Genomic DNA, 13,645 nt, shown 5'->3' on the forward strand with positions numbered 1-13,645 from the left:
CAGGGCTGGTTTAAGTATGACCTAGCCCTCTTTTGTAGGAATCTCGGCGAAAGCGATAAGCAAATGATTAGCCAACAGACAACCGGGTAAACGGGGCAAACCAGTTTCTTTTCCCCCTGGGAAATGCTAATGTTTTATCCAGAAGGGTTCAGGGTTGGCAATGAAATGCAGTAGTTCTAACTATCCCCTCCCCCAGTCAACTAGCTAGCTCCAGTGAAACTGCTTGGTATTCAATAGATGGATTTGCAGGTTTTGCAGTAACATACTCCTTTTGTTTGCTTGCTATATTGTGTTTAACATACATTGTGTGTGTGTGTGTGTGTGTGTGTGTGTGTGTGTTGAACCGATTTGTGTGTGTATGTTCTGTCTATCCGTGTGTGTGGATGTTCTCTGTCTGTCTGTGTGTGTGGATGTTCTCTGTCTGTCTGTGTGTGTGGATGTTCTCTGTCTGTCTGTGTGTGTGGATGTTCTGTCTGTCTGTGTGTGTGGATGTTCTGTCTGTGTGTGTGGATGTTCTGTCTGTGTGTGTGGATGTTCTCTGTCTGTCTGTGTGTGTGTGGATGTTCTCTGTCTGTCTGTGTGTGTGGATGTTCTCTGTCTGTCTGTGTGTGTGTGGATGTTCTCTGTCTGTGTGTGTGGATGTTCTCTGTCTGTGTGTGTGGATGTTCTCTGTCTGTCTGTCTGTCTGTGTGTGGATGTTCTCTGTCTGTCTGTGTGTGGATGTTCTCTGTCTGTGTGTGTGTGTGTGTGTGGATGTTCCCTGTCTGTCTGTCTGTGTGTGGATGTTCTCTGTGTGTGTGTGTGTGTGGATGTTCTCTGTCTATCCGTGTGTGTGTGTGTTCTCTGTCTATCCGTCCGTGTGTGTGTGTGTGTTCTCTGTCTATCCGTCCGTGTGTGTGTGTGTGGGTGTTCTCTGTCTATCCGCGTGTGTGTGGATGTTCTCTGTCTAGCCGCGTGTGTGTGGATGTTCTCTGTCTAGCCGCGTGTGTGTGTGGATGTTCTGTCTATCCGTGTGTGTCTGTGTGTGGATGTTCTGTCTATTTGTAACTGTACATTTGCACTCCTCTCTTCATCACATTCTGCCTCACTGAGAGTGTAGATTGAGAGGTAGAGGCTCAGGTGTTCTGCTGCAGAGCATGTATGTCCACAGCAGCATGTAATATGTTTCACATTGTTAGTTGTGAAGTTCTTACCACGTTACCTGCAGGGGAATCTAGCTGTTCCTGTCCTTCAGCCAGGATTCACGCCCTGTTTGAACATTTGAACATTCAGGGAATGATCACAAACGTTTTATGGTGCTTATTTTTTACTTGCTGTGAATATGAGTGTGAGTGAGGGTGCCAAGCCAACCACAATTTCCCTTGTAAATGGTTATTGAGTGTTTGAGTGAGCCGAGGGAGGATGGGTGGGGGTATGTGCGTGCGCCCGCATGCATGTGTTTGTGCATGTTCGTTAATGTGTGTGTGTGTGTGTGTGTGTGTGTGTGTGTGTGGATAAAGAGCATGTAGTGGAGTGAGAGAGAACCAGAACAAGGCGTGGAGGAGGTATAGAGGAGAGGAGGAGTATGTCTTTCAGTGTGAAGATATGAAGGACTGACTGATTGAAAAGAGGAGCTCTGTGTGACATGTCAGAGGATGAGATGCTGGGTGCTGTTCTCTAACTGACCCTCACTGTTTAACTCACTGTGTAAAGGTCAGCTTATTCATTTCACTGCCAAGCTCTGCAGTGGTACTGAGCTGGGAGGAGTGGGAGAGCGAAGGGTGTAGTATTTCTTGATGAAACTGACATTTAAAAGCTTCTCCCCCTTCTGATTATTTGGATTCATCCAAGTCTTTTTGGGAAAGAGAGGGGTGTATTGGTTAAGTTGAAACTGATTCTGAGTCTTTTTGGGAAAGAGAGGGGTGTATTGGTTAAGTTGAAACTGATTCTTATTCTTTTGATTCTGATTGTTATTTTTCTTCTTCAAATTCACAGATTACTCAGAACACCTTTGGGTTCATTTAGCCCAGGTAACCTTTTATAAATCGGTCTTGTTGAGAAGCTATAGACTATAGATGGGGAATGTTTGGAACAGGAACTTTTCACTATAACATAAGACAATGTGGCGGCAGGGTAGCCTGGTTAGAGCGTTGGACTAGTAACCAGAAGGTTGCAAGTTCAAAACACCCGAGCTGACAAGGTACAAATCTGTCGTTCTGCCCTTGAACAGGCAGTTAATCCACTGTTCCTAGGCCGTCATTGAAAATAAGAATTTGTTCTTAACTGACTTGCCTGGTTAAATAAAGGTAAAATGTAATGTCAAAATTGGTTCTGAACTTACTATTTAGGCCACTAATTCTGATGGGTATTATAAACACAGTAGTGAGGGTTGAAATGATGAGGGTAGTATTGACTTTTTACTTAACCCTTCCCACACGTGTTTCTGCTCATTCAATACAATTCATACTTCTCTCTGGCTTTCTTGCATCCATTTCTCACTCCTGTTTCTGCCTATTCATTTCCATTCTTCTGCTTTCTGCTAACCTCAATGACAGACCTAGTTGTTTTCTCTTTTGTAGTCAATCTTCTGAAGGCTACCTCACCCCGTCCTCTCAATTTCACAATACATTCTCTCTCTCTTTCTTGTGTGTGTGTGTGTGTGTGTGTGTGTGTGTGTGTGTGTGTCCGTTGACACTCTTTATCTATAATTTCAATCTCTGTTGGCAGAGAGTCTTGAAACGCACCAACCGACCATCGTTGAGCCTATGAATACCATGCAGCTTGCTACTGGTTCTTGCTTGCCCCATTCCCTCCTTCATGCCCCATCCCAAAATATATTATCAGCTTCACGTTGCTGAACCCTCCTCCCACCTGACTGCCATGCCTGACTTGCGCCTGTCTCCATCACTGGCAGCCATGGCGTGTGCTCTGTCTGCACCACTGACAGAGCCAAGGAAGTGACATCATGTCCCTTAAGAGAGGAGTTGGAGAGGAGATCCCTGACAGACTGGGTCTGTCATGACAAAGTGTTCTTGAGGTGTTGGTGTGCAATGGATCTGGGGGACTTGTTTTCTCAGTTCCTGTAGATTCCAACTACACCCGAACCCAGACCCCCTGCTCCCCTCTTACCATCTTCTCATGTTTGATATTCCCCCTCACGTGTTGGTCTTTTTGTTCCGAATGTAGGCCATGTGTGGGGGTCGGTGGGTGGGGTGAACCGTTCCCCAAATTAGTTAGTCAGAGAGGGCTGAAGAACTAAAGCATTATGCCTGCGAGGTTCAGACTGGAACACAGACAAAACACACAGCTAGGCCCACATCTTTATTTCAACGTGGAGCGTTGGGCTTACACCAGTCCATGACTACTTACTTGCTCTAGTTGTGTTCCAATCTCACTTGATATGTATATATGCACTCTTTATTTCTCTCCCTGTCCCTGGCACTGACAATTGAAAATAAATTAACATTCCTGGGGCTTTATTTAGTCCTTCGTTAAGCCTGTTGAAAATATTGGAGGGTGAACCCAGCAGGTCAAGCCATACTCACAAGCTGTCAATCCTTCCCAGTGACCCTCCCACCCCTTTCTTTCTCCTCCCTTCCCATTCTTCTCTCCCTCTCCTCTCTCTCTCTTTCTCTCCCATCCATTCAGTTCCTCCCTTCTTACAAAAGCCTGGACTCCCATTCTCTCTCTAGTCTATTCTTTCTCCGGTTGCCTCTCCAGCTTGAGAGAGGCAGCCACAAGCTTTCTCTTTACATTCCTTCAGCCTGCTGCTGCACCAATTAGCCTCGTATTTCATGTTAGGACATGTGGCCTGTTTCTTTCCATCCATTTATTCTAATATATTTTAATTGCTTGCCTTCCACTTTTAAATGTTTGCTTATTTTTTCTGTCATTCTTCTGAAATATGGAACATTTGTTTGCAATGTGTGTGTGTTTTTTTTTTTCAATCCTCCAGACTGATGATACATTTGTCTCCTGGCCATTCTCACTGTCTATGGGTGGAGAAACCGAAAGATGTTCTAGATGTTTACATGTCATTTTTCATCTCCTGTGATGGATTCTTGGTGTCTGGGATGATATACTGTGAATAGAAGGCGTGAAAGCAGGGAAAGGGAAGATTCATATCCATTGTTCCTTATAAGGGAAAGTTTAGCACTTAAAGTGCATATGATGAGTTAATAACTTGAAATGATTCTAGAAGATTTCAGGATTATTAAACCGTCAAGCCATAAGATTTAATGTAGCTGGTGACAGTAAGTCATAACTTTGTTCTGTACACTATTATTACTATAACCGCTGCCACGGCGATGGTGGAATTGGAGCCCGATGTGAATATTCCTTCCTGGTCGAGTAACCTGAATCATTTGAGAGTTTAGGACTATAAGGTTCTATCTAATAAAATAAAAAAGATAGAAAACAGAACAAGGTTGTCAACTATTTTTCTATCTTTATAATACTCTGAATAACCCAATTCATGTTGTTAAACTACAATATAAAATTGCTGACACCATTCAAATTTTAAAGGCAGTTTTCAGAATCATCTTTTTGAAGATGATTTAGTTTAGTCCCAATCTCTGGACATCCTTGCTGTTCTGAGGAGCTGTGCTGTAGAGAATTTCTCCACAAACACACACGGTCTCTGATGGGTTAACTATGCCTCACTTACCTCTTTTCTGCTAGAGGAGGCCTCCTCCCCACCACCCACCACAATCTCCCCTTCTCTGATGTAAAATTATGATACGTCTGTCAGCACTCGTGAAAAGCGTCTTCATGTTAATCGGCTAATCCTTTTATCTCAAGTCTGACCAAATCCAGTCCAGAAACCCCCGCAAACAAAACGTCTGTTTAGGGATGGGGGGGATGAGGGGTGAGATGAGCTCAGCGGCCGGCTCATCTGCCAGCTTAAAGGAGAAAGGGAACATGTTACTCAGCGGGGTGACGGTGCGGGTGGCTCTGGGTAGTACTGAGCAGGAGGAGAAAGGGGCCCTGGGGCAGACGAGTCTAGAGGGAAGGAACCCCAGGCCCCTCTCCCCCTGGTGTCTGGTGGGGAACAGCGGCTGAGCCAGCCGAGCAGGGCAGAGAGTTTAGTGGGTAGGGGCTATGGGGCAGGGCATTACAGGCTCACTCCCTCCCACCCCTGTCCCCACAACTCATATTTGGGGAAGATGAATGTGTATAACGCTAGAGTGTGGTGGGTGTTGAATGGAAAACCAGGGTGCCAGGCCTCACAGCCCTCAGACGCCTGGGAATCAGGGATTATTAGCAAGGCTCACTCTTATTAGCAAGTTGCGCTTTACTGCTGCTCCGCTATGCTCTTGTCCGATCTAGTGGTCTAATGATTCTCTTTCACTCCGAGTCTGAATGCACCACCTAACTTCATAACTGATAAATTATTATAGCCTTGTGTGTGTTAGCTTGGCGCCACACAGTATAACAGTTAGTGGTACATTTGACCTCAAAGCAAGATAAATGACCTTTGGGCCTGTAAACTGTGCACTCTGCTCCGCGAGGACCTGCAGTTGCATTCAGTTAGCCTGTTTTAAATAGGGGTCTCCAGCCACCTATAGAGCCATTTTAAAGAATGAATCCAATATGGAGATTTAACTTATGACTCCATAAGCCAGGGCGGCAGGGTAGCCTAGTGGTTAGAGCGTTGGACTAGTAACCAGAAGGTTGCAAGTTCAAATCCATTGTTCTGCCCCTGAACAGGCAGTTAACCCACTGTTCCTAGGCAGTCATTGTAAATAAGAATTTGTTCTTGACTCGCCTAGATAAATAAAGGTAAATTAAAATAAATAAAAGCCAATGCAGATAGAAGCTCCCAAAATGTTGTGCGTGTGTGCCTTCACGTTGCCAGAAATATCTTAGCTGGGCATTAGTGGGGCCCAGAGAGCGATCAGAGCAGAGTGCTCCGCTGCTCAAATTTAGGTTCATTATAAAATAATCAGGGAAGTTGACGAGTGGCTCTGGAGAGGAGGAGTACACACAGAAAAGCGAATTATCCTCTTTTGGTGTCCTCCACTCTTTAAAGTGTGAAATGCAGTGTACTGTGTGGATGGTGGCATGGTGTTTATATGGACATGGTCACATTTTGGATGTTAAACATACACTACATGGCCAAAAGTATGTGGACACCTGCTCATCGAACATCCCATTCCAAAATCATGTCATTAATATGGAGTTGGTCCCCTCTTTGCTGCTATAACAGCCTCCACTCTTCTGGGAAGGCTTACCACTAGATGTTGGAACATTGCTGCGGGGACTTGCTTCCATTCAGTCTCAAGACCATTAGTGAGGTCGAGCACTGATGTTGGGCCATTAGGCCTGGCTCGCAGTCGGCTTTCCAATTCATCCCAAAGGTGTTCGATGGGGTTGAGGTCAGGGCTGTGTGCTGGCCAGTCAAGTTCTTCCACACTGATCTCAACAAACCACTTATGTATGGACCCCCAAACTGTTTCCACAAAGTTAGAAGCACAGAATAGTCTAGAATGTAATTTTATGCTGTAGCTTTAAGATTTCCCCTCACTAGAACTAAGAAGAATAGAACAAACCATAATATACAGCCCCAGACCATTATTCCTCCACCAAACTAAAAAGTTGGCACTATGCATTGGGGTAGGTAGCGTTCTCCTGGCATCCGCCAAACCTAGATTCATCCATCGGACTGACAGATGGTGAAGCGTGATTTATCACTCCAGAGAACATGTTTCCACTGCTCCAGAGTCCAATGGGGATGAGCTTTACACCACTCCAGTCGACTCTTGTCATTCCGCATGGTGATCTTAGGCATGTGTGCGGCTGCTCGGCCATAGAAACCCATTTCATGAAGCTCCCGCCGAACAGTTCTTGTGCTGACGATGCTTCCAGAGGCAGTTTGGAACTGGGACAGGCATGGACAGATGATTTTTAGCTTGTGTGGCCTACCACTTTGCAGCTGAGTCGTTGTTGCCCCTAGACATTCCCACTTCACCTTAACAGCACTTACAGTTGACCAGGGCCACTCTAGCAGGGCATACATTTTACGAACTGACTTGTTGGGAAGGTGGCATCCTATGATGGTGTCACTGAGCTCTTCAGCAAAGCCATTCTACTGCCAATGTTTGTCGATGGAGATTGCATGGCTGTGTGCTCGATTTTATACACCTGTCAGCAACGGGTGTGGCTGAAATAGCCGAATCCACTCATTTGAAGGGGTGTCCACATACTTTTGTATATATAGTGTAGATAGGTACATCATGGCCTCGGTTAAGTCATCTGTACTAGATGGATGTCTTCTTGCTGGTTTTGTTTATGTGCAGGTCAAGGTGTGTGTCTGTGTGTGTACTAACGTGTATATTTGACATGTCATCAATCCGGAGTATTTGACTTGTGTTCTAACAAGTCTCTCTATCTGGTGCATTGAGAGCATTTTAGGGAGTGGAGCCTAACCTTAGCTGAGGCAGACAAAGCCGTGTGGACTGTTTGTGGCTGCCCTCCTCCCGCTAGTTTGTGGCTGCCCTCAAGATAAGGAGGAAGCAGACAAAAGTACCTCACAAAGGAGCTGTGTCTCTAATGGTTTGCTGTGTGAGTCTGTGTGAGCGCGTTGCCTGAGCAACAGGGTCCTCTCCTGTGGGGATAAGGCAGTAGAACTCTGGGGAGGGAGGGAAGGGGGTAGTAGTGAGTTGAGGGAGGAATGCGGTGTGAAGGCAGTCAGTGTAAACATGTAGCCTGTAGCCCAGGGATGAGTGCTCCGTCATGCTCTCCTCTACCCAAGAGTATTTCCTGTCAGAAGTGAAAAATAAACACATATTCAGACTTGATAGACTGAGTACACTGAGTATACCAAACATTAGGAACACCTAGGGCTGTGATTGTATTACCGCCACACCGGCGGTCGCCAGTCATGAAGGCAGTCAAATTCCACATGACCGTTTAGGCACGGTAATTAATCTTCAAGTTCTGATGCTGCTGATGGTCATTTCTAGCCTACTGACATTTTTAACTGCCTGGTACTCAGCACTCTATTGTCCCTCTAATCACTCTGACATCAATGCAAATGTATTTGAAATCTAATCCATTGCTTCATGACAACCCATGAGCTCATGTTGCGCAACATTTCTATAGGCTCTGCAATTGCATGAGAAAACAGAGTGATGGCCACTACTAAAAAGAGGAGCATCCTATCAGCTTTCTATAGGCTAAGCCTACTAAATTTATTTCTCAACTTTCCTAATATTAAGCACATTGCTTCTCTTTACAACAGGAGTATAGCCTACCTGGCTGGCATGAAAATTAAACACTGGAATAGCGTCCTCCATTCGCTATTTAAGTGCATGAGGTTATGTATTTTTTTCCTGCTGCCCCTGTTTCGATATAGGTGCATGATAATGGTCCATTCTAAATCATTACAAATGTCACACATATATTATTTAGTGTATTTAATGACCAGATTGAATCAAGAATAGTCTGATGGGTGACAATATTAGCCTATCATTGTGAATTATATAGAGAGACTGATGAAGTGTGTACAGACGGTGCAAAAAAACTAAGCAGAGCTCAAGTCTTTCAAGCAACTTTTTTCATATCATCATTAGTCGCATCACGCAGTCTTAGAATGTATTAAAAATCAAAACATGTAGCCCAGTGTTGGTAGAACAACTAAAATGACATTTATACCTCTAAATTAAGCATATAGGAGTACCTATTTCTTTGTTAACCGCTCAACACAGAATAGCTGCATGTGTGCACTCCCTCAAATCATTTTGAGAAAATATTTATATTTTATAAAGCTTTGTTCAATAAAATATAAAAGAATGCAGTGGAATTATAAGCAAATCTTGTCTGCTAAATGAACTAGTGTAGCCCACAGCCATTCGGCACAGCCATTCGGCATAGCCAGATCAGGGCCTAACATAAAGACAACTCAAAGTATGCTATTCTGTTCTTCAGAAATATACTTTTGTTTTCGTCATATCATGCTTCTTTAGACCTGTCTAAAATAAATAATAGATTTGTTGTGAAGGTGTAGGCTATATAACATGGATTTATTATAATATTTTTAATGGCTTGTAGGCTGTGTGGAAGCCAAGAGATGCTAAATGTGTTTATGTTAATTAACGGTCAATTACAGTGAGACTGACAGTTATTTGCTTGACAATCACCGGCTGGTGACATTTCGTGACCACCTAGGAACACCTTCCTAATATTGAGCCCCCAGAACAGGTTCAATTGGTCGGGGCGTGGACTCTACAAGGTGTCGTTCCACAGCTGATGCTGGCCCATGTTGATTCCAATGCGTCCCACAGTTGGCTGGATGTCCTTTTGGTTGTGGGCCATTCTTGATACACGTGAAACAGTTGAGCGTCAAAAAAACAGCAGTGTTGCAGTTCTTGACACAAGCCATTGTGCCTGGCACCTACTACCATACCCAGTTCAAAGGCACTTAAATATTTTCTTGTCCGTTTACCCTCTGAATGGCACACATCCATGATCCATGTCTCAATTCTCTCAAGGCTTAAAAATCCTTCTTTAACCTGTCTCCTCCCCTTCATCTACACTGATTTGAGGTAGATTTAATAAGTGACATCAATAAGGAGTCATAGCTTCCACCTGGATTCACCTGGGCCGTCTGTCTGTGAAAGAGCAGGTGTTCTTAATGAGTTTGTCATACCCACCCTGCTGAATATCTCACTGGTTTGATGTATTTTTGTGTTTGTTTTAGCAGACCCAATATATCCAGAGAGACTTAGTTATCACACATTTTCAGTATACTAATGTCTCACCATGATTATTCACCATTTGCACTGTTTTAATATTTCTGTTAATGTGTCTCTCAATCTTTTCAATCCCACCTTTAAAGACGGCAGCTGGGATGGCATAGCCTTTGTGATGATGACAACGTTTCGACTTGTAGCAGTAAAACACAGTTTTCCTCACCCTCCTCTTCTTCTCTCGGTATTTTCAGATGACAAGATGACTGGAGAGGCTTCTCCTACAACCACGGATCGCTGACTACTCCCAGACTCCTCTTTTTCTATTCTATATCCTAAAGCCACAGTGGTTTGCTAGCAGGCATCTGGAGCGGCTTCAGGACTCGGCAACGATGGCTCCTGCAGCGTGGAGGTGTCTAGTTCTCCATGGTCTACTGCTCACCCTCATTCATCTCCATTGTTCAGAAGGTAAGTCCTTATGTGTGTCTGCGCTTGTGTCGAATACTATGTGTTTTTTGAATGTGGTTCATGAAAGTGTTGATTTGGCTCATTTTTCCGTCTTCTAATGGGAGCGAAGAGTTGTTGTTATATAGTGAATTCACTTTTCTCTTTAAAAGTTGACAATAACACTGGAAGTGGGTTTTCTAGCTGAATATTTGAGTGCAGTGCACCCAGGCTTTTGTGCTTCAGAAAACTGTTTTTTTATATTGATTGGCTGACTCCGTTAAGTACCTGCATCTTGAACCTTCAATTGAAGTAGCTGGCATTTTGCCAAACAGAAGACTTTTGGAAGGAACTATCAGTGTTTTAGTTTCTTTATGCGACCCAAAGTCATCTCACTCGTTTTTTAGTTTCATTTCATTGTCTTACTTTAGATTAGTACATTTGACTGTAATTACAAGTTCTGTCCCCAAACTACTCCCTCTCTTATAGCCATCAGAGGCTTTGATGTCGGTTGGTTAGTATGTCTGCTTAATGACAATCATTACATGTCTGCTCTGTTTCACTCTCATTGTACTCAAGTCACATGCTAGCGTGCCAAACATTGATTACAGCCAAACGTCAAAGAATATCAACTCAGGGTTTCTTTTAAATTGCATTTCTCTCTTTTCTCATGTTTTTATTTCACACTTGCATAGATTTCACTTGTCTTTTGGTTTTATATTTAAATCTGACTGTGTGAGGTGATTAACTAAAAAGAGATGGATATGGAACAGTCGAGCCAGGCGTAACATTCAGAAAGAGATCCACTCACTTTGTAGATTTATAGCAATTGTAGACCACACGAAATAAATCACAGGGTCTTTTTCCCCGAAGAAATGAAAATAGTGCCTCCAGAAACGTTTGAAGAATGGGCCTCTGATTTGAGCTTGGAGATGGTCTGTGCTGAACAGTCCTGGTGATTCTCTTTTTGGGGAGGAGTTCCTGCTTTGGTATGCAGAAAGAAAGTCAAGGTTTGGGGTTTCACTTGACAAAGGCGTGGGCTCTCAGGCCTATGAATACATATTTGCCCATTCATCAAAGAAGGAATGTGTCTGTTTTTAGAGCGAAAGCCAATGTCAGATCCATCCACATGCCACTCACCATTACACCCCCCCAGCCCCCCCCGTGTGTATGACATTTTGAATCATGAACCTCATTTCCATGAATGTCCGTCCCACAAAAAGGCCCCCGTCTTTATAATGACTTCCTAGTATCATGATGTGATCATGTGCACCCATGAACATTCCTCTTGCTTTGAAAATCCTTAATGACATACTTGAGCAGAAAAAGATTTTTTCTCTCGTCTCTGGGTTATTGAATGCTCATGCTGGGTTTTTGTTACAAGAGAAATGGAGTCAGCACAAACACTCTGTCTCCTCATTCCATCGGTGTTGATTAACGCTTGCAAAAAATGCAATTTGGTGGGTCTTCTTAAAACCACCCAACATATATTTTGTACCTTAATATGGCAAGTAGTTATGAATAAAAATGATGTTTTAGTGTTAAGGGAGAAAATATATTATGAATGGCAGTCCCATTCGTATTAGCATAATAGGGATATAATTGGATGCAGAGATAATCAGATCATCGAAAATGATGGTTCAGCGCATATTATATTTATATTAAAATGTATCTCTGTTTCCCTCTATTTATCCACAATTATTTTTTAAATATTTTATTAATGTGTTTTCCGTTCTGTATTTGCACTGCTTTTTACTGACTAAGTACACTACTGTATATGCAAAAGTATATGGACACCCCTTCAAATGAGTGGATTCGGCTTTTTCAGTCACACCCGTTGCTCACCGGTGTGTAACATCAAGCACACAGGTATGCAATCTTCCATAGACAAACATTGGCAGTAGAATTACCTTACTGAAGAGCTCAGTGGCAGAGCTGCCATAGGTCAACTGTAAGTGCTGTTATTGTGATGTGAAAACGTCTAGGAGCAACAACAGCTCAGCTGCAAAGTGGTAGAACGCACAAGCTCACAGAACAGGACACCGAGTGCTTAAGAGCGTAGTGCTTAAAAATGGTCTGTCCTTGGTTGCAACGCTCACTACCGAGTTCCAGACTGCCTCTGGAAGCAACGCCAGCACAATAACTGTTTGGCGGGAGCTTCATGAAATGGGTCTCCATGGCTGAGTAGCTGCACACAAGCCAAAGATCACCATGCGCAATGCCAAGCATTGGCTGGAGTGGTGTGAAACTCGCTGCCATTTGGACTCTGGAGTAGTGGAAACTCGTTCTCTGGAGTGATGAATCGCGCTTCACGAATTGGCAGTCTGACGGACAAATCTGGGTTTGGCGGATGCCGGGAGAACGCTACATGCCCCAATGCATAGTATCGACTGTAAAGTTTGGTGGAGGAGAAATAGGGGTCTGTGATTTTTTATTTTTTTTGTCATTCGGGCTTGGCCTCTTTGTTCTGGTGAAGGGAGATCTTAATGCTACAGCATACAGTGACAGAGCCCTGACCTCAACCCCATCGAACACCTTTGGGATGAATTGGAAAGCTGACTGCGAGCCAACATCAATGCCCGACCTCACAATGCTCTTGTGGCTGAATGGAAGAAAGTCTGTGCAGCAATGTTCCAAAATCTAGTGGAAAGTCTTCCCAGAAAAGTGGAGGCTGTTCTAGAAGCAAAGGTGGGACCAACTCCATGATTTTGGAATGACATGTTCGACGAGCAGGTGTCCACATAGTTTTTGGTCATGTAGTGCAAAATCATTCATGGAGCTGCAAACTGGGAGGGTATCATGTTAGTCAAGGGTGGTTTTAGACCGCCCAGCCTGTAGATATGAAGATAGAAGTTGACAACTAGATTCAGAGCAAGACAAGCAGCCAACCCTAGAAAGGTAGGGCCAGGGCGCACATGCTCCTGCATGCCAAGTACCTCTCACAATGGTAGTTATAATGAACTTCAAAAGAAAAGAAGCCAAGATTTCGGGGGATTATATCCTGCGGTTTATTTTATGTAGACATTTTGTAGACCTTGTTGTGTTGTTCATTCCAGGAGTACAATAGGTCCCTCAACCGAAACATCCAAACATGTTTAAAACAGGAAGACGAATCAGATGAAGTAATTTATCTTTATCTGTGTCATCTCTCTGTGTAGACAGGGATCAAGTATGACTTAGGAAACACTGTTTTCCTTTGTTCCCAACAAGTGTTTGAATGTTGCATGCGATATATTTCAGATGCTGTTTCTAGACCAGGTTGTTATGTGTACTTGTCAAGCATATTAAAATGCTCTAGACAAAAGGTGTCAATGTTTTGTCTATTTAAATACCAGCCTTTACGAAAAGTTTCTGAGGACTGAAGCAGACAGTTGTCTAATTATTTTTTACATGGTTTACTCATCTGACACTTATTCATAGTTTGAATTATATACCAACTTTTTCAGTCAGTGAAAATTGCCAAAATGTAGTCACTCTTAAAGGGATACTTGGATTTTGGCATTGAGGCCCTTTATCTACTTCCCCAGAGTCAG

The 13,645-nt window shown here is 43.5% G+C and overlaps 1 protein-coding gene across 9 annotated transcripts in view; it reads left to right on the forward strand.

The window, feature by feature from the left end:
• LOC135512789 (adhesion G protein-coupled receptor L2-like) overlaps positions 1–13,645 on the forward strand; it is a 129,713-nt gene that overhangs the window by 12,974 nt on the left and 103,094 nt on the right. For all 9 annotated transcript variants that reach the window (XM_064935168.1, XM_064935187.1, XM_064935178.1 and 6 more), the window contains exon 2: positions 9,923–10,136. In XM_064935168.1, the coding sequence (XP_064791240.1) occupies positions 10,061–10,136 (76 nt within the window). In that variant the 5' untranslated portion in view covers positions 9,923–10,060. The remainder of the gene's footprint in view (positions 1–9,922; positions 10,137–13,645) is intronic.

The sequence above is a fragment of the Oncorhynchus masou genome, chromosome 3, assembly GCF_036934945.1.
Source record: "Oncorhynchus masou masou isolate Uvic2021 chromosome 3, UVic_Omas_1.1, whole genome shotgun sequence".
Classification (NCBI taxonomy): domain Eukaryota; kingdom Metazoa; phylum Chordata; class Actinopteri; order Salmoniformes; family Salmonidae; genus Oncorhynchus; species Oncorhynchus masou.